Source organism: Narcine bancroftii, chromosome 7 (assembly GCF_036971445.1).
Source record: "Narcine bancroftii isolate sNarBan1 chromosome 7, sNarBan1.hap1, whole genome shotgun sequence".
Taxonomy (NCBI): Eukaryota; Metazoa; Chordata; class Chondrichthyes; order Torpediniformes; family Narcinidae; genus Narcine; species Narcine bancroftii.
The window spans coordinates 103,270,807-103,296,142 of record NC_091475.1 but is presented as its reverse complement, the minus strand read 5'-3'; the positions used below and the strand labels follow the sequence as shown (position 1 = coordinate 103,296,142).

Sequence of the window (25,336 nt, the reverse complement as noted above, 5' to 3'; positions counted from 1 at the left end):
AGAAGTCTTTCCTCTTTAAAAGTGCTGAATTAAATCTCCATCTGTAACCTACATTTTGTTTTTCCAATGTAATTGACATATCTAAAGGTGAATGGTCTGATGATATTCTTGCTTGATATTCAATCTTTTGAACTCTAACTTGCAATTGTGTGGAAATTAAGAAGTTATCTATATACGATTATGACTTGTGTCTAAAAGAATAAAACAAGTAATCTCTATCATTAGGATGAATCTTCCTCCAACTATCAATAAGTCTCATCTCCTTCATAAAATTTGTTACTGTTTTAACTATATTTTTAACAATATTTCACCCAGATCGATCTAATTTTGAGTCAAAGGTAAAAATTAAAATCTCCACCCATTATTATTTTCCCCTGTGCATAAAAATACCTTGCATAAATTTCCCATCATCTATATTCTTTGCATATATATTCATTAATGTCCAATATTCTGAATAAATTTGACAATTAATCATGACACATCTTCCTGCTTTATTTATAGTCGTAAGAAATATTTTAATTGGTAATTTTTTTTATTTATTAATATAGCTACTCCTCTGAGAATTAAACGAAGAAGATAATATCATTCCAACTCTATCTCTTTTCAACTTCCCATGTTTTATTTCAATCAAATGAGTTTCCTGCAGAAAAGCACTATCTACTTTCATAATTTTCATGTAACTTAATACTTTTTTCACTTTATTGGATTCTGAATTCCATTAATATTAATAAAATTCAATTTTCCTGCCATTCAGGTACCACTATTAAATCCTCTGTCCATCCTATGTCCCTTTCCCACTCCTCACTATATTAATAACATATGTTACAATATTCTTAATTGATTCATTTTTTTTTAAAAAAAAAGGAAAACTCACCCCCCACCAAGATGTGAGTAATGCTATTCTGTATCTTTTTGCCCTGATCTATACGGCATGTGATTACAATCACACTAGTGCAATGACTTCGCAGTTGTTAGCTTCATATTCCCCACTAACTCACTCAATATACCAAACAATCACCTGTTATATTCTTATCATCAATTCTGATTCTTTCATAGATCTTTTAAAATACATATAAATCACCTCTAAGTTAAACCTTCCTCCCCATTTAAACTCTCTTGAAACTTGTTTTTTTTTCAGTTACAACAAAACATCTTCTGAAATATAAACCATTTAAATATCAGCAACCGCCTGTCTTTCTCTTTCAGGCAATGAATTGACATAAACCTTTGCTTCATTAGACTTGATAAAGAATCTATTTCTCCCATCCGGGACAAAAACCCTCAATGCAGCTGGATATCTCAAAACAAAGCCATAGCCTCTCTTCCACAAAATATTTTTAACTGTATTAAACTCTTTCTTCTTTCTCAACAATTCAAAACTTGTGCCTGGATAAAAGAAAATCTTATTTCCATTTAAAAAAAAATCAGGCTGATCATCTTTCTTTAGTGTGCTTTGCTTCCAATTCCAATATCTTCTCTCTCACTTCATAATGAAGGAATTTAATAAATATTGGATGAGTTCTTTGATCAGGTTGTGGTTTTGGTCTCATTGCTCGATGGGCTCTCTCAATCTTCAGGTATCTTTTGAAATTCAGCGTGAAAGATTCCGGTATCCAAAGTTGCAAAGACTTTGCCTTGACCTTCATCACCTTCAAGCCCAACAATCTTGATGTTATTCCTTCTACTGAAATGCTCCAGAATGTCTATTATTTTGCATTAATTGATTACATTTTGCAGCAGCTTCAGCTTGTACTTCCTTCATCTGTTCTTTAATGCCTTGAATCTCAAACTCATTGCCTTTAATTTTTTCCATCCACCACTTCAAATCTCATGTCCATGTGTTGTATTATTTTCAACTTTGTTTTTTTTAAACTTCATCTGCCATTGTCATCATGCACCTGCTGAAAAGTTCTATGTACTTCATTTCAGTTGCACACATAGAAATACCTTCTTCAGTTATGCATTTTTAACATTTAGAGGAAATATTACGACAAAATTTAGCTAACTGTGCCTTAGAAAAGTGTGCTCGATGGACTACTTTAAGTTGAATTAATGAATGCCAAGCTCAAAGAGAAGATGAGTAAACACGTTTCAAAATAATATCCCATGTTGTTTCGGAAAATGGTTGTTATAAGTCTTTTTCCCATAATTTCTTGATATCACCCAGGGAACTATCCCAAGATCGTAAAAGTAATTTGTAATAGGCAGAAAGCAATCCTTTATGATTAGGTTTAAAATTAAATACTTCCCAAATAAGGTTAAAATCTAAATCCTAGGAAAGCTTCAATTTAAGAAGCTCCTTATCGGTAAACAGCAAAAAAAAGTGATGTTTAAATATTTTAAATTTAATAGATAATTTTTCAAAAGAAGCTTAGTTTTGGTCAATATATAGAACTAAAAAAGATTGGATACCCAAGGTTAGCCTCTGAGCATAACTGATATCTTGGACCCAAGGTTTTTTAAAACAAAAAGTTAGATAGAATAGGGCTAATCAATAAAAACCTATGGTAACCAAAACATTTTCTAAATTGAAACCAACTTTTCAGAGTGTGTCTGACTACCAAATTCTCAGTTCTCTACCAAATTACTAGTTAACTTGAAAGCCAAAAAAGGAAAAGGTACTCCAAGTATTGAAAGGACAAAATACATTTTAGTAGATTCTGCTCAAGGTCAATCCACCCTGAAGCACCTTGGTTTTCATTACGATGAATTCAAATAGTAATGTATCTAATATTCGCTGTACAATAATAAAATCTTAAATTGTCATGCCAACAGTGATCTGTTCCTGTTTCATATCAATCAACACGACCATAAGATTACTGAAGATCTATCTATACAATTGCTATTATAATTTATGTGCACGAATGACTGATCAAGTGATTATTTATTATTTTTTAGATTGTTTTAATGGTGTCTTTATTACACCTGTTTGCTTACAAAAGTTGCAGAAAGTAACATTCCCATTGCACTTGTGAATTTGTCAATAAACGTCATTGATTCATGAATTTAACGCCATGTATTTTCTTACCATATAACAGCAGCTCTGCTTTCCTGTTACACTAACAAAAATAGATGACATTTTACAATCTATGACATATAAAGTGTTCTGTTTTCACAGCCTTATTGCGACTAAGGTCTTAATGAATCATGGAGCATGGTTGAAGTGCAGAAATACTTGCCTGCTCCTAATTATTCTGTTATTTAGAGAAAATGATTGTATAATAAGTTCAGTGAAGTGAAGTTGATCAACCATGGCCTGTTCTTCTCCGACCCATTGAAGTTTCTTTCCATCTTTCTGTCTTCATGGCCAACCTAATTTAGTTCCATCAGAAAAATATGATCCATTCAGCCCATTTGTTAAGTTTTTCCTCCAGTTATTTTTCGTATTCTATTCTGGCAGAGACTAAGGAATGATTAAATTCCTCTGCCATTTTCTTCAATGCTGTAATATCTGAAACTGTTAATCTGTCTTGAATGTATCAGGTGACTACTTTCACAGCGCTCCTGAACAGGAAACTCCAAAGAATTTCTTGTCAGACTGATCCATTACTTAGAGTCTCTGGCCCCTTGGTCCATATGCTCCAGACAGTGGAACAGCATTGCCTTGAAGGAATTTTAAGTATCTCATTCACAAGTCTTATTAGTTGGTAAAACAAACTTGCCGATACGAGGAATTAATGTGGGGAATCTTTGCTGTGTTTTGTTGCAAGTGCATTCTTGGATAAGAAACCGGATATATGGGTGGAAATGGAGGGGTGGAAGCATGTAAATTTTTGCTGATGAAGACAAGTATCGGGTCCTCTTCCAAAAGTCCTATATCTGCTCCTTGGTCTTGCTGATATTGAGAAAAAGTTTGTCATGGCAGGATGCAGTCATATTCGTAATCTCTTAATATAAAATAATTCTGTATTCTGACTCATTATAGCCAGTTATATAATGAAGCTGTCGTCAACAAAATCATCTTGTTTTGGGGCACGACTTGAGTATAGGTGGAACAGAGCAGGGGATTAACCATGCAACCTTAATGTGCCCATGTTGACAATAGGAAGACGATGATATTATCAAGCTGGGGTCTTCCAATGAGAAAAATCAAGGATCCAGTTGGAAAATGAGGAGAAGAGTCTCAGATCCCTGAGTGTGATTACCAGTTTTGATGGTATATGTGTGTTTAAATACTAAGCTGCAGTCAATCCACCTCATGCAGCCTTTCTTGTTGTCTAGTTAACCCAAAGCAAAGTGAGAGAATTAGCTGCAACATTGTAATCCCTGAAATGTGAACAAATCTTGGAGACTGCATTTGATGAGGTAATCTATTTGGACCAGTTCTGGAACAAGGTTGGATAGTGTCATAAATTATTATAAGTAATGAAGACTGAAAATCAGCTCAGATTTTTATCTTGGTATTCAAGTGAAAATGAGGAAACTTTCATTGGTCACCAGGTATTGTCCAAGATATCCTTTTCTCCTTGAGTTCCAGTAAGTCTTTTTAATAACAACACTGGTGGTATGAGGTATTGCATCACTGTAATAACTGTATCTACTGGCCTGGACTGCCCCTTTCTTCCCTCTGATTCCTCCCAGGAGATTCTCAAAAAAGATCCTGCCCCAAGACCTTGACCCCAGATCACTTCCTGCTTGGATCCCAACTAGATGCTCTCTGAGCCCCAGCTAATGTCGAAGCTAATAAAACCTTTTGATTCCGATCTACTGCCTCGTGGAGTCAATTGATTGCCAATTGATTTTATTAGCTTACTTTTGGTCACTGTTGCAATGCAACAAGCAATCAGGGTGGACAAGTTGCCTTTCGACCCAAAAGACCCTGAGGCCTCCCTCCGATTCGAAAGATGGCAGCGCGGCTTGCTGGACTACATGCAAATGGATGAGAATTCAAGCGACCTTGAGAAATTCAGACTGTTGTTCTCATCGCTCGGGGACAGCCTACAGGATCTTCTGAGATGTATTAACGTCCGATTATGAAGGGGCAATGAAGCTGCTGGAAGATCAGTACGTGACTACACTGAACAGCCTACAGTCACACCATCTCCTGATGATCAGAAAACATGAGCCCAATGAGTCCATCGACGATTATGCCAGAGCGATGCAGGACCTGGTAAGAGACTGTGGGTGTAGACTGGTAATGGCCACAGTGTACCAGGATGAGCTCGAGAGAGAGATGGGATGCTTGCTGAATTTGATCAGGTCACATCCGGGAGTTAATCCTGGAAGCTGGGGAATTGACCCTCGCGGAGACCCTGAAGTTGGCGCTGGTGCTCTATTCAGCCCAGAAGAGTGCTGAAGCCTATGCCCCCTACTGCCGCTACCTGACCCCGTGTGATGAATGTGTGGCACCATGGAATGACTCCCAAATTGTGGCTGCTGCTGTACAACCCAAGTGCCATGACTGCAGTCAAGGGAAGCATCCCTGCCAGAACTGCCTGGTCCGGGGTGCAGACTGCTCGAATTGCAGTAAGAATGGGCACTACACCAAAGTGTGCCACTCCAAAAACATTTCCAACTGCACCATCTGCGAGCTGGGGTGGGAGTAGCCATGCTTGACCACGAGTAAAGACAGTCACCTTCCTTCCCTCCACAGAGGCACAGAGAGCATTCGAGAGCATCAAACGAGATTTCCAAGGCAACAATGAAGGCAGTTGATGAGTCTATTCCTTTCCAGATGGAAAGTGATGGCTTGGATGTAGCACTGGCCGACACACTAAACCAAGAAGGCAGGCCGATGCCATTTTTCTCCCAGATGCTGCAAGGTCCAGAACTCCGAAATTCGTCCATAGAATAGAAAGCCTGGGCCATAGAGGAAGCTGTGCGCCATTGGAGACTCTATCTAGCCAATAGACCCTTCACCCTACTAACTGACCAATGAGCCGTAGCATTTGTTTAATAATAAATAGTGGGGAAAGATTTAAAAAAAAATAAGATCTTGAGGTGGCGCATTGAATTGTCCACCTACAACTACTAGCTCAATGAGCCACGCAATGCCCTGTCCTGGGCAACATCCACCAGTGTGCAAATGGTCAGACTGCAGGCCCTTCATGAGAGTTTCTGCCACCCCAGGGTTACCAGGATGTAGGGCCACAACCTCCCCTGTACAGTTGAGGTCAGGGAGCTGACTTGGAACTTCTTGGTCTGTGCAGAGTGCAAGCTGCACTTTCACCGGACAGACAGACAGACCTCAACTGATTAAGGCCACCCAACCATTCAAATGTCAAAGTAAGGACCGCAAGTGTCCCCTACCATCCATGAATCGCAATCCCTACTTCCTGACTGTAGTGAACGAGCTCTCCCAATACCCTTTCACCATTCCCTGTCCGGACATGACCACGCTCACGGTCATCAAAACCATACGGAACCTCCATCTTGTTTGGATACCCTGTTTGCATTCACAGTGACAAGGGCCCCTCTTTCATGAGTGGAGTTGAGGCAGTACCTCCTGACCAGGGGCATAGCTATCAGTAGGACCACCACCTATAACATCCATGGAAATGGCCAGGTGGAACGGGAGAACGGCATAATCTTGAGGACAGTCCTCTTGGCTCTCAAATCAAAAGGGTTGTCCGTCTCCCCGTGGGGAGGTCCTCACAAAAGCCCTGCATGCTACCCGTTCCCTACTGTGCACAGCCATCAATGCAGCCCCCCACGAAATTTTTTTAATCATTCCTGAGGAGGTCGGCTTCAGGGACCATGTTGTTGGTCTGGCTGTTTGCCTCAGGGCCAGTATTGCTGTGCAGGCACATCCGACCCCATAAAATGGACCCCTTGGTCAATGAGGTGCACCTGCTACATGTGACCCGTATTGGGCGTTTGTCAGATTCCCAGATGGGTGGCAGTACATAGACTCCCTAAGGGATCTGGCCCAGGTGGGGAATCAGCCCCAGTACCTTGGGGTGGGGGGTAGGTGGGAGAAATATGGATGAATAACCATCACCTACATTCTTCCCTGTACCAACACCATGATAGTGACGACCAGCACCAGTGACATCACAACCTGCCACTGCACCAGAGGCACCAATGGCAACATCGACAGCGCCACCAAATATTTCAATGTGGGACTCTCAACAGACGGACGGATTTTTTGGCAGGCCAACCAGCCTTGCTGCACTCCAACAGGAACAGAAAGCTACCTGAGAGACTGAATTTGTAACTTGTTTATGGACTTTGGTGTGATTCTCAGAACAATTGTAAATAAAGGTAGAACCCACGTTCACCCTGCAGGACTTTGATTTTAAAGAAGGGGTGAATGTGGTGGTATGAGGTATTATACCACTATAATAACTGTATATACTGGCCTGGACCGTCCCTTCCTTCCCAGGAAGATTCCCCAATAAAGGTCCTGTACTGGCCTGGACCGTCCCTTCCTTCCAAGGAAGATTCCCCAATAAAGGTCCTGTACTGGCCTGGACCGTCCCTTCCTTCCCAGGAAGATTCCCCAATAAAGGTCCTGACCCAAGACCTTTACCCCAGATCAATTCCTGCTCGGATCCAGGTCAGATGCTTTCTGAGCCCCAGCTAATGTATAAGCAAATAAAAGCCTTTTGACTTCAATCTACCGCTTCGTGGAGTCACTTGATTGCCCATCAAACACCAGACAAAAATATACAAGTTTTGGGCATTCACTGTGCAGTAGATGATGCATATACTGTTCAGTGGTACATTAATGTTTTCTTTTAAGCTTATAGTTTAGAAGTCATTGAAAGTTCAATAATATTTATGTGGACATTTAATTACTGTTTTCCATTTTCTATAATTCTTCAAATACAATCCATCAATTATATTTTCTGGATTAAGAATGTTTGTTTAAAACAGTAATGGCATCATTATTTATATTTTATTGACTGAATCCCAAAGATAATTCATCACGTATCTTCTGAAGAGAAAATCTATGAAGATTGCATATGGAAGAGATATGGTACAGATAACTATGCAAAAAATTAATTTTTTTGGTTTAATAGATTTTTTTCACTAGATAATTCAGTTGAAAATTCAATGAAGATTATTCAGTTTAATTTTTGAATGATTATCTTTGAATTTTTGATGAGATAGCAATTATTCAAACTTTAAATGCTGGCCAAAGAAAACAAAACATTTGGATAGTATAAAAACTGACTCTATGGTTAACAGTGACGCAGAAAGCTGTGGATGCCAGAAGGGCATAAGCTGTGGACTGCTCAGAAAAGTGGAGGATGGAATGCAACAGGACAAGTAGGAACTTATCCACTTGAAGTGCAGTGAGGCAAGGGAATGTGCAGTAAATGAGATGCTACTGAGAAATGAGAATCTTGAGGCATTCATCAAAAAGTAAGTTCTCCAAGGTATTTAAGAATATGTAAGATGTTTTCCTTCTTTTGGAAGAGGTGTAAAGTATAAGACCATGTTATGGAGAACGTTTAAACAACCATTGGGCTGAAGTATTTACAAAGATATTGACAGGCCTAGAAAAATACAGCTTCAATTAAACTTTGGATCGAGAGGGCTGTTTTTGGAATCAGAATTTGCTGATGGGAAACTTAATTGGGGTGTATTCAGTTATCGAGGCCTTGGAAAGAGTGAATAAAAAAGAATTATTTAAAAAAAAAAGCAGGGCATAGATGTCATGTCATTAGTAGAAAGGTAAGAATGGAGATGAGGAAACTTCAATTTGAGGGTGGTAGAAGTTTGGAGATTCTAGTCTTTATTGAAAATTATTGGACCTGTTGATGGAAAGTTATGATCAACAGGGCTTTTGAGAGGCATGGCTCTTTTTTTGATCAGTATCGTGGTCTCCCAGCCATAAATTTTCCAAAGTTTTTTTTTAAAAAAAGAGGCCATTGTAAGGCTAGCCTTTAATTGCAAGTGTCACTTGTGTATCCCTTCAAAATTAGAAGAGGTTGTCAAGTAATGGAATCACTTGCAGAATGAGCATGGACATTTCTCATATTACAAATGACTTGGTCGTTGTTTTGTTTAAGGCAGATGCGGACTGAAAGTTGGTTAATTGGAGCCTTTGAAGTTGCAAATAGTTCTAGCAAGAGATTTGCTTTTTCCAGCACATGGCTGGACCCTGGGTCTAGGAAGAATAGGGTCTTTAACAGCTTGCATCTTCTGCCACATCCACACAACCCTCTTTGGTCATTAGAATAGGTTGAGGTGATATACTTGGAGGCTTATGAAATGAAATGAGTACATACTGAGTGCTTATAAAATGGAAATTTAAATTCAGAGTCCACACAATAATAATGCGAAGAAGCTTCTTTGTTGATTTTAGGTAATAATTGTTTGACATGTTAAACTTCTTCTATTTCTGTGAACTTGGTAATTTATTAAGGAGTTCCATGCAGGAACTTTATCGGAAAGTTTCTTGTAAACAAGTTTAATAAACCGACAATAATAAATGGATGTTTTTTACTTCAAGGAGTACCACATTATTTTTGTAAATATTTTATCTTTAATTATGGTTTTCCCAGCCTACATTGGACGGAGAATCTTTTTTTCCAGTTTCAGAGGAGAGGCAGGGTTGGCATATTGGTTAGCGCAACGCCTTCACAGCACCAGCGATTGGTACTGGGGTTCAAATCCTGCACTGTCTCTAAGGAGTTGGCATATTTTCTCTGGGGGCTCTGGTTTCCTCCCACTGTTCAAAATGTACCGGAGGTGTAGGTTAATTGGGTGACACGGACTCGTGGGCTGAAATGGCCTGTTACCATTCTGTATGTCTAAATTCAAATTTTATAAATTTAAATTTTTTCTGAGCTATTTCTGTTCTCACCACCGCCCCTCCCCATTTTTATCCCTTGACAATCACTCCCACCCAGCTTTTCATCCCCTCTCATTCTTTTCCAGCCATCCACATTTCCCCTGGAAGATTCTTCTCTCTTTCCTGCCTTTTTGTCCCATCTGTCATTTTCTGTTCTTCACCACTTCCCTCATTATTCTCATTGTGCCACTGTTTCCCCTTTTCCTTTATCAGATCCCAGCACAACAATCCTTTGTCTTCACTTACCACACTCCCTCCTGTCATCTCCCTGTAATTCATGTTTTCTTGAACTTGACCATTTCTCTCTCTCTCTCATCAGCAGATGAACTGCTTCTGTCATCTCACCCCTCCCTGGTTCACAAATCTACTGGCCCTGTTCCACCCCTTCTACCTTGTCCATATTTTACTGGCTGTCTTCCCTCTGCACTTTCACCCTTAATGAAGGGTTCTGGCCCAAAACGTTGATCATTCCGGTTTGTCCTTGCAAAATGTTACACCTCATAATTGTCTGCATTAAATTCCATGTGCACTTTTTCATCCCATTTTTATAGCTGGTCCAGATCCCTTTACAAGCTTTGAAAACCTTTATTGGTTACAACGCCTCCAATCTTAGTGTCATCTGCAAACCTTTTGATCCAATTTACCACATTATCATTCAGTTCATTGATATAGAACAAGCAACAATGGTGCCAGCAACGATCCCAAAGGATCACAGGCCTCCAGTCTGAAAAACAATCATGCACCACTGCTCTCTGGCTTTTCTGTCCAGCCAATGTTGAATCCGGATCTGGTTCATTCGTTCACCATGAATTCTGAGAGTCTGAACCTTCCTTTTTTTTTAAACTTTATTTAAAATTTTATGACATGAATAAAATAAAAATTACATTTAAAGAAATAATAAAAAATAAGATAATAAAAATTAGAATACTACATCATTAAACTACACAAATTAACCCCCGCCAATAATTATAACACAACATTAATCATCTAATTTAAAATTAGTCCAACCCTCCCCCCAAAATAAAGAGTGAAGAATTAATTAACAATGTTGTAAATAAAATAGAAAAAACCCCACTTACAAAAAAAGTAATTTTTTTTAAAGTTTTATCCTAACAACAAAAAAATATCAATACTAAAATAATACCCTTAAACATATATTTAAATCAAACATAATACATGTATTTAACAAATAAAATCCACTTTAAAACTAAGTTCAAATATTAAAATCATATATCAACCACATATCTGTTATACAAAAAATCATAATTAATAATACATAAATACAGAATTTCCATTAATACCAAGTTTCCTTTATAGTTCATCGAGAGAACAAAAACATCCCTTAGAAAAACAATCAGATAAACTTTTTATTCCCTTCCCCTCCCCTTATATAAAAAAAAGAAAAAGTTCAAACTCTTATAAAATTCTCCATATTCTTCATTTATAACATCTTCAAAATTCTCTATCGAAATTAACTTAATTTTATTAAACTCTTCTCCCTCAATGTATTTGTATTTGATTTTCTTCTTTTTCTTCTTATCACCTTTCCCCTCATCTTCCTCTTCATCTAATTCAACATCCTCAATTTTTGACTTATTATCTTCTGTGACATCATCCTCTTAAAAAAGAGAGAAAAAAGAGAAAAAAAACCCTAATTCCCTCCCAATTACAATCAGAAAACAAAAAGAGTAAAAAAAAATTATTTATTTAAAAAAAATATTAAAAAAAACCTTCACTTCTTAACCCAAAAATTAAAAAGAAAAATAAAACAGGTCGGAGGTCATGACTACCTCCTCCTGTTTAAACCGCCCAAAGCGATAACTCCCCCAAAATATTGGGTGTGAGATAACTCACAGGTAGCTGATGACTTCTGGAAACTAGTGCCCACCCAGTTCCCTCTCCCAACTCCCATTTCATTAAACTATTATCATTATTTAAACTCTTCTCAAAAAAAAAAGATTTTTTTAAATCAACGTTACCACTTCGGTCACCATTGCTTCCATTTCTTTTAAAAATCTGGATCCCACCTTACATCTCTACTCTTTTTGGAGACCTTAAAGGACTACATCGTTCCTGAAATTGCATGATTGGTAGAGACTGAGCAAAGTCCATAACCTCTTTAGGATTGTCAAAGAACTTTGGCTGATTTCCATCCTGAAAAATCTTCAGTTCCGCAGAATACCTGAATGTTGCCTTATGTCTTTTTTTCCACAACTGTTCTTTCACAGAATTAAATTTGCATCGTTGAAACATAATTTCTTGACTCAAATCTTGATAGAAGAAAAGAGGATTATTCTGAACCATCAAAGGAGATCTATTTTGCTGGGCATTTCTAATAGCCATACGTAAAATTGTCTCTGTCACAATAGTTTAAACAACGGATCAGAACAGGTCTTGGATTCTGTCCTGAAAAAGATTTTCTTCTTAAAACTCTATGAGCTCGTTCCAGTATTAAACCTTCAGGGAATTTATCCTGTCCTAACACTTGTGGAATCCATTCAGTAAAAAGGTTTCTTGGATCTGGTCCTTCTATGCCTTCTGGCAAACCAACGATTTTCACGTTGTTCCGTCTAGATTGATTCTCCAAATAATCAAGCTTTTTTGCTAAATTTTTATTTTGGATCTGCAATGTTTCAATTATTCTATTTTCATCTTGCAGTTGATCCTGTACATCGACTAAACCTTGATCACACATTTTAAATCTTTCAATGGTTTCAAGCTTAAAAGCTCCATTAATGGCTTCCGCCATCGCATTAATCTTGGAAATAAACGGGTTCACAAAATTAGCTAAGTGACTCAATACAGAATATATCTTATCTTCAAGATCCTTAACAAACATTTCAACAGAAGTAGATTCAGGCATAATGGGGTCTTGCTGTTCCTTAAGAGACCACGGGATCTTCTGTCTCTTCCCTTAATTTAGTATCTTTTCTAGCAGTTTGACTTCGTATAAAAATCCCTCTCAAAGTCCCCCCAGCAATGCCAGGAGACTGAAGATCAGGGTTATCTTTAAGTCAAATCTCTTTAATCATCTTCATTGAATCGATGTTTGGAAAAACTGTTGTAATTGAAGATGCATTTTGCAGCGCCACCACTGTAGCAGTCGAATGACAGCGCTTTAACTCTCCAGCTGGTGGCGCCCCAGCTGATTCAACTGTCAAAATCTGAGTAACAGCACTCACAGTGGCTGTTGTGTGAAATACTGGCACCCGGCCAGCTCTTTGTTCTGAAAGCTGCTGAGTGCGACCTTCAGAGAGCCTTACCGGTATAAAACGGAGTTTCAATGCTGAATTCTGTACGTCTTCTTCTGGATCCATTCTACGCTGAGTCCTGGCTTCTTGTAAACAAGTAGGCTCAGAAATTTTGGAAAATGTTGTTTTTTTAACAGTCTGTTGATGTTTTCTTTTACCCTTTTTTTTTTGCATATAAACCATTAGGCACTAATCCAGCACCTCTTATTATTTATAAACTTTTAAAAGAACCTTAACGGGCACTTAAAGACAAAACAATAAATCAGAGTCAGGAGAGGTCTGGAAGGCACGTCTGTTCCCTACGCCATCTTGCCACGACCCCGAGTCTGAACCTTCCTGATCAACCTCCCATGTGGGACCTTGTCAAAAGCTTAACAAAGCTTTTAACAATCCATGTGGCCCCTGCATGATTACAGAAAATGATGCTCAGGCTTCAGAAATACAACGTAACTTTAGTTTACAAGTGCGGAAAAGAAATGCACTTAGCCGACACGGTATCTCGTGTTCCCAGAAATGCACGCTCCAACAAGCTGAGGAAGAGGACATGTTTGATATAATGACAGTAATCCACATCTCTTCCTCCTGGTTGGATGAACCGAGACAGCACACGGCTGAAGAGACAAGTTTGAGGACCGTGAGTACTTTTATCAAGTGCAGTTGGCCCGGCAAGCAGCACAGTCTCCCACCTGAAGTGCATCCCTACTTCCCATTCCGGTACAAATGACTCATTGATGATGGGATCCTAATGAAAGGCTTGAGAGCAGTAGTTTCGAGTTCACGACAAAACATTTGTTAACGTTCTGCACAGAGGGCACCCAGGGGCAGAAGCAACCAAACGCCGGGCGAGGAGACATAGATTTTTGGCCATAGATGACTGAGAACATAGACCAGGAGGTACAAGCTTGCTCAGTGTGCAATAGCACCAGACTGCAACAACAGAAAGAATGGCTGCAGCTTCATGCGGTGCCAAATCTCCCCTGGTCAACCGTGGCAACAGACATCTTTGAATGGCATGGTTAACAGTATTTGGTTCTTGTCGATTCATACTTTGGATGGTTTATGATTAATCTTTTACCCAACATCACCTCGTTGGCAGTCATTATCAAGTTAAAAAGACATTTTTCAGTGCATGGCCCCCACCCATACACACATACACACACACACTCTGCTATCAGAAAATGGCACTCAGTTCACCAGTGAGAAAAATTCAGGCACTTGGCAACAACATAGGATTTCAACCACATCACTAGTGGCCCAGAGTACCCACAGTCAAATGGTCGGCTGAAAGTTGTGAGGAGCGCAAAGCAACTCAGGGAAAATAGGGATGTGTTCCTAAACCTGAACCTCAGGAACATTCCCAGCGATGCCATATTGGGTTCTCCAGCACAACGATTTGTGTCCAGGCAGACACGGATGACTCTGCCTGTGACAAGGAGACTCTTGAAGCCTCAGTTAAAGAACCTGCAAGAAATTAAATCCCAGCAGTTGAAAAGGAGGCTAACGCAAAAAAGGTGCTATGACATAAACAGCCGACCACTCGTGTCATTAGCAGGAAGGGCAAGTCATAAGGATGCAAACTCCACAGGGCTATGACTGTATGGGTATAGTCGAAAAGAACTGCGAGGAGCCCAGGTCATACCTGGTAAAAATCAGAAGGAAAGGTGTATCGGAGAAACGGTAGGCACATCCTACCCATAAATGAGCCACCCCCATCCCAAACTATTGCTGTTGAAACTACCAACCAGCCACCCCCATCCTGAGCCATTCCTGATGAGATCTGGAACATTAACTGGAGTAGGTGGAACTCCCTCAGTAACAACCCATGAATCAAATGGCTGCAATCCTGAGACCACAGATGGCACATCCTTTCAAGCTGAAGCACCCCAAGCAATACCGCATGTATCCACTTCCACCAATGACTACTACATAACACACTTCGGATGTACTTGTAAGCCCAGCCCAAAATATCGGGATTAAACTGGGCTGACTGTTCACTGCTGAATTATAATTATTGGAATGTATGACACCTACATGGATTGTGGTAATGTGAAGGGGTTGTCCAAGAAAGGGGATGTAGACAGCTGCTTCTATTGACTGTTTGCAGCTACTGTATTCACTATGTTGCTATTGCACATACGCGAGTCCCTGCGAAGTGCACTAGTTTTTTTAAAAAAAAAGGAGACGGAGCTTGGCTGGTGGTGAATGCCATTTCCAGGGGCTCCTGTAATATATTGTATTGTTGGATTTAACAGTAAAGCATTTGTCAGAGGTTGTCACTTTGTGCTGTCTGGTTATTCGATGCATCAACAAACACTCAGCAACCTGAGTGAAAACAGATGACCTATCACTTGTACCATATATTCTCCTTTTCAGCTTCTGAGTGTTGAGGTTTGCACCATTCAAATTATTTCTGTCCATTTTGGTCAACTTTTTCTTGGATGAGATGCTGTAGAATTTTTCCTGCTTTGAGATCTCTCATTGCTTCACATCTTATTAACTTAGGCAAACATTGTTAATTTTGTTATAGGAAGTTTGAAAAAAGGTCTGGATAAATTATTTGCAGTTGACTCTAGTTTTATAGTTGCCACCAACTAAAGTGATATAAGGGTAACAATAATGGACTCTAAAAGCGATTGCCTTTGAACTGACAGAATAGGTATTGTTCCAAGCATTTTTAAATATTTTAAAGCACTGTAAAGAATTTTAAAAAATGATGCTTTATAAAATATTTTGGGACTAACCAAGCATATACTTTCATAAAAGCCAAGTGTTTAGGAAAAATTGTATATTCTAGCATTTTATTAAAATCTTTCAGTTGAGTTTATATATTGCTTTGCTCAGTCTTGGAGTCTAATTCTGGAAAAAAAAGTGTGCTGGCAAGAATGTTGATTTTGATTGCTGATGGGGAAGGTGTGTGATAATAATGAGCTGCACAAATTAATTATGTCTTACATTGCCTTTTCTACTTGTTATTTTTTTAGATCTTGTTATTTTGCTAGGTAAAACTAATGAGCCATGTCAGAAATATTGATTGTTTTTGATCTAAACTTTCCTGAAAAATAAGAACATAAAATAATCTGCATTTATTCTGCATAATATGCAGGAGTGCATAAATTATATTTATCGCTTTGTATTTCAGAATTGCCTATTGAAATAAGCATCTCTGAGGGTTTGGTCACATAACTTGAAGGAAATTAGAAGTTGTCTTCTGGATGAGTTGGTAGTGTTTTTTTAAACAGTAAAGGTTAGAAAAATATGAAAAATTTAACAAATTAACATAATTACTCACCTTGTGGTCTTTAACACTGCATCCCTGTGCAAGTTAGTCCTGGTGCTTTTGGGTGGGGCAACTTGGCCTGAGTCATCAGATGGACGTCGAATTCCCATGGTGAATTTTGTGGTGTGATTTCGACTGCAGGCTTCCCCTGAAAAGTAGATGGGATCCTGCAGGATAAATTACGGTGCAGGAATTGACTAAAAATTCCTTTTTAAACTGTCCATGTAAAGGCAAATTTTGTTGATTGTGCCGTTACATGCCTGCAGTCTAAAAACCACTATAAACTATAGTTTTCATGATTCCCTCTGTGAAACCAAAGAAACATCTTCCTTTAATTTTGATTGATATGTGCTACTTGTATTTGTAATTTGTAACTTTGCAGTCTTACCAGATACAACTGGCTCGATAGTTTGAAGTGTGAAATTTGGGGGTGAAAAACAAATTTGGGGGTGGATTTGTGAAGCTGTAATTTTTCCCCTCAAAGCACATGACTTTCAAGTCTTTTAATCAAATATTTTAAAAAAATAGATATACAGCACAGTAACAGGCCATTTTGGTGCACAAACCCATGCAGCCCAATTCTTAATAAACGTTATCTTAAAGGAAACTGTCTCTCTTGGAACATTTTGGTTGAAACTGAGAACATGCTTTTTTTTTCCATTGAAGTATTCAAGTTCACTGTGAAAAAGATTTAAAATAATGCTTATCAAAAATATTAGCCAATTTAAAGCACAGATTACATATTGGATGAAAATTATTTTATTGTCTGTGTGGTTAAACTAAATGATGTTTAATAATGTAGACAATAAAATGTGCTCAAGATTCTTCAATTTGAACTGCATGTTCAGTCGTGTGCTGAGATTGATTTCTTTCACCTTTGCCCACTTTATTTTTCAAAAGGTTAGGTAACTTTATCCTTTTTTTCCCCCAGTTGGGTCGAAAGTTTTGGAGATGAAGGTTTGGGTCAATTGTTGGATGTCCTGGAGAAATTGCTTGATAAAAAGCCGTGAGTACAGGTTTTAATACTTCATTTTTCCATGCTTGATAATGTGCACAATGCAATAGTTTTCTTTCTGACCTGCAATAAAACTTTCATTTTTTGCTTATCACAGTAAGGAAAAAAATGACTTCAAGAGTCAACATAAAGTGATTCAGTGTTTGAGGGCATTCATGAATAATAAGGTAACTGAAATATTTACGTTCTGTTTCTCTGAAATGTGATCTCATTTTAGATTGTCTGTAATGTAATCACTGACATTTTTAAGATATTTACTGTAAAAGCAACGATTCATCTTTTTGCTCCTTCATGTTTTCATTTTATATTTTCCCTTTTGAACTTGATCTGTAAAATTCTTATGATGGTTGTCCATTGAAGGACAACAAAAGCAGTCAAGAGTTTGCTTTCATCCTTCGTTCCCCAACAGTGTTGGATTTAGACTTGTTGAGGCCCTAAGCTACTGTATATAAAGCTTGGAGGACCCTTGCTAAAAAAATTACTCCAGAAAGTCTCACAAAACTTGAATAGATATATGCTTTTTTAATTATTTTACAGCAAGGCATTTAAAGTGAAAAATACAAATTATTTGGTTGGTTGGATATCTATCCTAGATTATAATATTTTATAGCCTGGAAACAATTCTTAAATGTAATTCAAAGCTATTTTGTCATTTGCTTTATTTGCCAAAATATTTATACTGAATTTCATGTTATACTCACTGATGGATTGAAATTAAATATAAATGGTCTGAATTTAAATACAAAATATGGAATACATGCACATACATCCCACCTGCATGTGCACCCCCAACATTATGTATATAATGTGTGTTTGACATGTCTCCCCCACATCCCCACCCTCATATGTGTATGTGTATTTCTAAGCATGCACGCACCTTCTGTGGGGCTGGTGCGCTCTGTGGGGCTCACACCCTGTGCTCTGTGGGTCTCTCCTTTGCTCTGTGTGTCTTTCCTTTAAAAGACCCCTCAAACATTCTGAAACTTTTTGAGGCCCCTGTGGATTATGAGGACCTAAGATGTGACTTGTTTAGCTTATTTCTAAATCGGGCACTGCTCCCCAATTTCATTCAACTCCAGCCTCCTTGTAGTTATGGTGCACTAGCTGGAGAATATATTTTATTATTTAAAATTTGTCCTTCTACAAATTCTGTAAATAAAGCTTGTGCTTGCGAAAAATTATAGGCTCCTTGATCTGAACACAAAAATAAGAAAATGAATATTTTCCTTTAACGTTGATGGAAAATTACTCAGTAATTCTTTGGCAGAAAACTTTCTGATGGATGTGCAATAAGTATTTTCCCCTTCTAATTTCAGTATGGATTGGAGAGAATCCTTGGTGAAGAGCGAAGTATGTTCTTGCTGGCCAGAGCTATTGATCCCAAGCAGCCCAGCATGATGACGGATGCAGTGAAGCTTCTTTCTGCAATCTGTATTGTTGGTGAAGAAAATATGTAAGTTCAAGTTGCATTTTTTATATTCTTGGTAAAATCACAGAAATAAATGTCTTTATTTAACCAGTATGTAAATACAAGTTCATATCAGGATATTTTTATATTGGATCATTTGCTCAAATTAACAGCAAGACATCCATTTTGAAATTTTTCATCCATCCATCCTATCATGATTTCTTAATTGTTCAATATTTAATGTCTTTGAAACTGATTATTTTTATATTGCTACTTATAAGAGCTGGCTGCTACATTCTCTGCACTCCATATTTGTGGGATATTCTCACAAAGATAATTTGGCCCATTGAGCCAAAGTAGTAGTCTTAGAGTAGTCATATTCCAATCCTTTTCTTTTATATAAGTCTATTAAATGTTAAATTTAGACATGTAGCACACCAACAAGCCATTCTGGCAAATGAATCTGTGCCGTCCAATTAACCTGCAACCTTGGTAAATTTTGGAAGGGTGGGAGGAAACCATTGCAGACACTTGGAGAACATACAACCTCTTTAAAGACAGCGCGAGATTTGAACCCTGGTTGCAATCTCTCCAAGAACACTGTGCTAACTGCTACATTAATTGTACTGCCCCAAATGCCCCCTGATTTTTTTTTTCCCCCAGTCACCCTCCTGCACTTAGAATAATTCCAAGACCATTCACCCAACCAAACAGCAATGTGACATAAAGCACCTGAGAGAAACCCATTGATTCTCTGGGAGAAAGTGGAAACTCCATGGAGGGGAAGTTAGATTATGGATGCCTGGGATAGATCGAGCACAATTTGTACAGAATGACAGATCAGGCCTCGTGGCTTCACCTGCTCCTTTTTTTTGTGTCTTTGTACATATTTAACCAATTCTTTATTTGTTCCATATCTGGTTGATGTCTAAGATTTATCTTGCTGATGATGGTAGGATACAAAAACTACACAAGTGGATCATTGCCTTGAATTTAAGTGTTTTGTATATCAGATTTATTGTTTGTCCATTGTTTTGTGTGATGATAAAATATTGTATACAAATAACTATTCATTTTCTATGAAATATTGGACATTAACTATTTTCAATCACTTTCTAATTTGACACATTTTTGAATTTTATTTTAGCCTTGATAAAGTTTTGGAAGCCATAACCACAGCAGGAGAAGTCCGAAAATGGGAAAGATTTTACCCTATAGTGGGAGGTCTACATAGATCCCCTGTGCAATTGCAGGTTTGTCAAATCATTAGTACAATATTAGATATAGTTTGTCATAGTAAAATGCTTATTAGTTATTAAATATTTCAAGATTTAACATTCATGCATTATACGTTGAAGAATTCCAATAATCCAAATTTTGACTGAGACGCAATATTTACATTGGTAATTATGTTGTCCAATTTTCTTGGGGCTGAGAGATCTTAAAATGAAAATACTGTGGTGGCGCATAGCCTAATGGCGAAACGGCCCTGCTTGTATCGTTGTATAGCCAACATGGCAGGGCAGTCATTAGGAGATGGCGTCGTCAAAGGTTTCTTCTTGACTCCAGCGTCCCTTTCCAGTGCGCGCCCTGGGCAGCGATTATGACATCACAATGCACCAGGTTTCTGAGCTCATGCTGCCCTGAAAGGGGCGCGCTGAATTTGAATATAAACAGTCGTTAACGACCATCGGTGTGGTGGCAGTGATTTACTTCAGCTCCTCAGAGCGCCATATTGGTGACCCCGACAGGCCTAGACAACCTTCTGGACCCAAACAACAATGGACATGGCAGAGGTTAATGCGGTAGCCCTCAAACTTCCCCCTTTCTGGTCACATCATTCACAGATATGGTTCGGCCAAGTGGAGGCACAATTCCACTTCAGAAACATCACGGCTGACACCACCAAGTTTTACCATGTCGTGGGCGCCCTTGATCAGGACACGGCAGTGAGGATGGACGATATCATCCATCGGCCACCAGCGACTGAAAAGTACACAGCCCTCAAGAATCTGCTCCTGGGGAAGTTTGGCCTCTCACCCCAGCAGCGTGGTTCCAGACTCTTACATTTAGACAGGTTGGGAGACCGCAGCCCCTCAGCCCTCATGGACGAGATGCTGGCCTTGGCAGAGGATCATGAGCCGTGCTTCCTCTTCAGACAGATCTTTCTAGAATAGATGCCAGAGGACATTTGGCTCCATCTGTCTGAAGAGGACTTCTCCAACCCCTGCAAGGCAGCAACCCGGGCGGATGCCCTCTGGTGAGCTAAGCAGGAGAACAAGGCAGCACTCAACCAGGTCTCCAAGCTGGGCCCCGTCGTCAGCAAGATTTCCCCAAGGGCAAGCCCAAAGAAGCCCAGTCATCATGGTGCTTCTACCATCAGCACTGGTACCACCAAGTGCCACCAGCCATGCGATTACCAGAGAAACGGCCAGGCCAACTGCTGTTGATGGCTGTGACGGTTGGTCACGTGAACAGCCTCCTCTGCATCCAAGACAGATCCAAAGCCGCCGGTTCCTAGTCGACACGGGCTGAGCTGAGTGTCCATCCCCCCACAGTGCTGGAAACACGGACTTGAAACCCTGGTCCAACCCTGCGGGCTGCCAATGGCTCTCAAAACCTTTGGCACTCGTAGGGCACACATACAGATCGGGGAAGAGAAGTTCAGTTGGAGGTTCGTCCTGGCCTCGGTGAGCATGGCGCTGTTGGGGGCTGACTTTCTAAGGGCTCACAGCCTGATGGTGGTCATGAGGGGCAGGCGGCTGCTTAACGCCCGTACCTACCGCTCATTGCACCTGGATACGGCTGACGATGCCAGGTCTGAGATCACCACAGCTGCTGCCGAAGACGAATTCGCTGGGATCCTCAGTGAGTTCCCTGCCATCCTGGAGCCTCACTTCGACATCACCTCCCCCCGACATGGAGTATTCCATCATGTCTCTACACAAGGCCCCCCGATCCACTCCAGGGCTAGATGGCTGCCGTCAGAGAAACTGAAGCAAGCCAAGGAGGAATTCTCCAGACTCCAGGAGTTGGGCATCGTTTGGCGTTCGAACAGCGCTTGGTCCGTGCCGCTACACATGGTCCTGAAGTCATCAGGAGGTTGGAAGCCCGGCGGAGACTACAGACGGCTGAACAACGCCACAGCTCCAGACAGGTTCCGAGACCCTCATTTCCAAGGCTTCATGGCCAACCTCCACGCCACGCGGTTCTTTTCAAAGGTCTATCTGGTGTGCGGATACCACCAGATCCTTGTCCACCCTGATGACGTTGGAAAGACCGCCGTTATAACCCCCCTTCGGCCTGTTTGAGTTTCTCTGCAAGCCGTTTGGCCTGAAGAACACTGCTCAGACATTTCTGCGCCTTATGGATGCAGTGGGTAGGGATTTGGACTTTGTCTTTATCTTCCTAGATGACATACTGGTAGCTAGCCGTACTCGTGAAGAGCACAAGGCTCATCTCTGTACCCTGTTTGCTGGCTGGCAGAATTTGGCCTCACAGTCAAAAAGGCCAAATGCCAGTTTGGGAAACAAACTTTGCAGTTCTTGGGGCACACAATCACAGCGTCTGGGGCAGCTGTGGCATCGGAGAAAGTGGCAGTCGTCCAACGTTTCTCCAAGCCCTCTTTCCTCAAAGGGCTACAGGAATTTGGGGGAGGATGGTGAATATTTACCATTGATTCATCCCCAATGCTGCCTGCATTGTGCACCCTCTGTTTGCGCTGATAGCGACAAAGGAAAAGACCTTGGCCTGGTCAGAGGAGGCAGATGAGGCTTTCGCAGCGACAAAGCGGGCCCTCGCTGAGGCGATTTTGTTAGTGCACCCGGGCCCGGTAGCACCCACGGCACTATTGGTCGATGCTTCCGCCATGGCGGTCGGAGTGGTGCTCAAACAGTAGCTGGACGGACAGTGGCGCCTGCTCGCCTTTTACAGCAGGCAGTTGCGGCCTCCTGAACTCAAATACAGTGCGTTCGACCGGGAGCTCCTGGCGCTGTGCCTAGCCACCCACCATTTTTGGTATTTCCAAGAGGACAGAACTTTTACCGTCTTTACCGACCACAAGGCCCTCACCCAAGCACTATCGATGGCTAAAGATCCGTGGTCAGCCAGGCAACAGTGCCACCGGTCACACATCTCGGAATTCACAACGGACATCCGGCACAGAGCAGGTAAGGACAACGTAGTTGCTGACGCGGTCTCCTGCCTGGCCATCAGCATGCTAGTTCCTGGTCTCGACACACAGCTTGCACAGGCCCAACAGTGCGACACTGAAACCCAGGCTCTCCGCACCACAGTATTAGAACTCCAGCTTGAGGATATCCACCTCCCCAATTCCGCCCAGCTGCTGCTCTGCGATACTTCCACCGGCTCACCGCGCCCGCTAGTTCCACAGGACTGGAGGGCTAGGGTCGTCAGTTCCATTCACGATCTTGCCCACTCCTCGGTAAAGACTACTGTCCACATGGTGGCTCAGCGATTCGTCTGGCACTACCTCAAGGAGGAGGTTGCAGCACTAGCGCGCAATTGCATCCGATGCCAGACCTCCAAAGTCCACAGGCACACGCAGGCCCCTGTCCAACATTTCGACCCGGCACCGTGAAGGTTCCAACATATCCACATAGACATCGTGGGGTCCTTGCTGGTGTCCAGGGACTCGCAGTACCTATTCACCATACTGGACAGAGCTACCAGGTGGCTGGAACCCTTCCTGGTCCATGAAGCATCGGCAGAGACATGCGCTGGAGCCCTGGTCGGCCAATGGATCACTCGTTTCAGCGTGCTGGAACATATTACGAGTGACAGGGCTGCTCAATTTATCCTCCGCCCTATGGTAGCAGCTGGCGAGGCTTTTACGGGTAACACTGCCTACCACCTGCAGTCTAACGGATTGATAGAGAGTTTCCTTCGCCACTTAAAGTCCGCCCTGATGGCCAGGCTTTCCAGTCACCGACTGGGTGGACGAGTTGCTCTGGGTCCTCCCCGGAATCAGGACGGTGTCCAAGGAGGACCTGCAAGCCTTGTCAGCTGAAATAGTCTACGGAGCACCATTCTCCCTGCCAGGGGAATTCTTCGGTCTACAGCGAAGGTGAGTGGCTCACTGACCTCCGTAAACACCTAGGCAACCCGACCCCGATGCACCACGGCACCCAACTGTCTCATCGGCCCAAAGAACTGGATGTGGCGCAATTCGTCTTTGTCAGAAGGGAACCACAGGGAGCCTTAGACTTCTCTCAACCGGTCCAGGCGGCCGTGCCCCAAACGGCGGGGCTGGCCGCCTAAGCGACAGGACGCGTAGCTGGTTTGGGGGGTGGGGTTGTTTGGCGGCGCACAGCCTAATGGCGAACCGGCCCCACTTGTATCGCCACATGGCAGGGCAGCCATTAGGAGATGGCATCGTCAGGGGTTTCTTCTTGACTCCAGCATCCTTTCCAGCGCGCGCCCTGGGCAGCGATTATGACGTCACAATGCACCAGGTGACTGAGCTCATGCTGCCTTGAAAGGGGCGCGCTGAATTTGAATAAAAACAGTCGTTAACGACCATCGTTGTGGTGGCAGTGATTTACTTCAGCTCCTCCGAGCGCCACAATACTTCAATTATTAACGTCAAATCTATCCCATCTATTAATTTGATTTTTTTTAGTTATAAAGCAATAATGTCCATTTGATAATGTGACTGGAATTCTGATTATTATTCACCTGGTATACTGCTAAATCCTTGTAGACCAGTTAGTTTTTAAGTTATACAATAGCAAATTGATGTAGCCATGTGTATCCATTCATCTATCATTATCCAGCTGGAAGGTTTAGTTGAATTTCCTCAGTATTCTTGGAATGGAACACAATTAGGCTGTAAGTGAAGCACTATGCATCCATACTTGTTCATTATTGCTTGACAGGGTTCAAGACCAAGCCAGTAATAGTGCTGATGTTTTCAGTGCCAGAAAATTATGATCTAATGGTCAGAGACTATTAGATGTGCTAACAATGTTGCATTTATTGTTTTACTTGTGTTATTTTTACATTTATGTAGAAGCACTTGGAATCTGTTATTTCTTGCTGGCTAACCTGTATTTTCTTTTACTCTTTCTGACATAATCATCCTGGTGTCTTGGACTCTTTATTGTTACATTTTCAAACGTGATGTCCTCTACGTTTGGAGCAACCTTCAGTGCCATCCTAATATAATTAATATCGCTGATTAGGAAAATGTCAGTTCAGTGTATGAGACATCAGTTGGTTTTAACAGATTTGGAAACGATGTTGAGAGTTTTGACAGTAAACCAGCAATGGTGAAGTACCTTGTATCAATTATTGCCAAGTTTGTAACTTGAGAGGAAATGGGAAGTATATCTAGAAGAGAGGCAAATAAATAGATGAAAATTGAGGCACCACAGGAACCTTGGCGCTCTCATTTTTCCAAAAAAATGTAAGGTCTTCATAGCATTTGTGGGTTGGAGCACTGAGTGGGTGATAATATTGAGCATGGGAACATATTACACGGACTATTAAATCTGAAGCAAAAAATATTCTGGGAGACAGATTGTTTTTTTAAGGTGTGGACATGAATCATAAAGTCTTTGTTTCCTGCTTGATGTGACAAGCAAGGATGTTTCCTTGGCAATGGAGAGGTACCTGGAAT

The 25,336-nt window shown here is 40.8% G+C and overlaps 1 protein-coding gene across 5 annotated transcripts in view; it reads left to right on the top strand.

The window, feature by feature from the left end:
* The window catches only part of LOC138739144 (protein diaphanous homolog 3-like), a 481,652-nt gene that overhangs the window by 78,351 nt on the left and 377,965 nt on the right, over positions 1-25,336 (top strand). For all 5 annotated transcript variants that reach the window (XM_069890655.1, XM_069890654.1, XM_069890657.1 and 2 more), the window contains 4 exons: positions 17,205-17,279; positions 17,386-17,455; positions 18,605-18,741; positions 19,844-19,949. In XM_069890655.1, the coding sequence (XP_069746756.1) occupies positions 17,205-17,279; positions 17,386-17,455; positions 18,605-18,741; positions 19,844-19,949 (388 nt within the window). The remainder of the gene's footprint in view (positions 1-17,204; positions 17,280-17,385; positions 17,456-18,604; positions 18,742-19,843; positions 19,950-25,336) is intronic.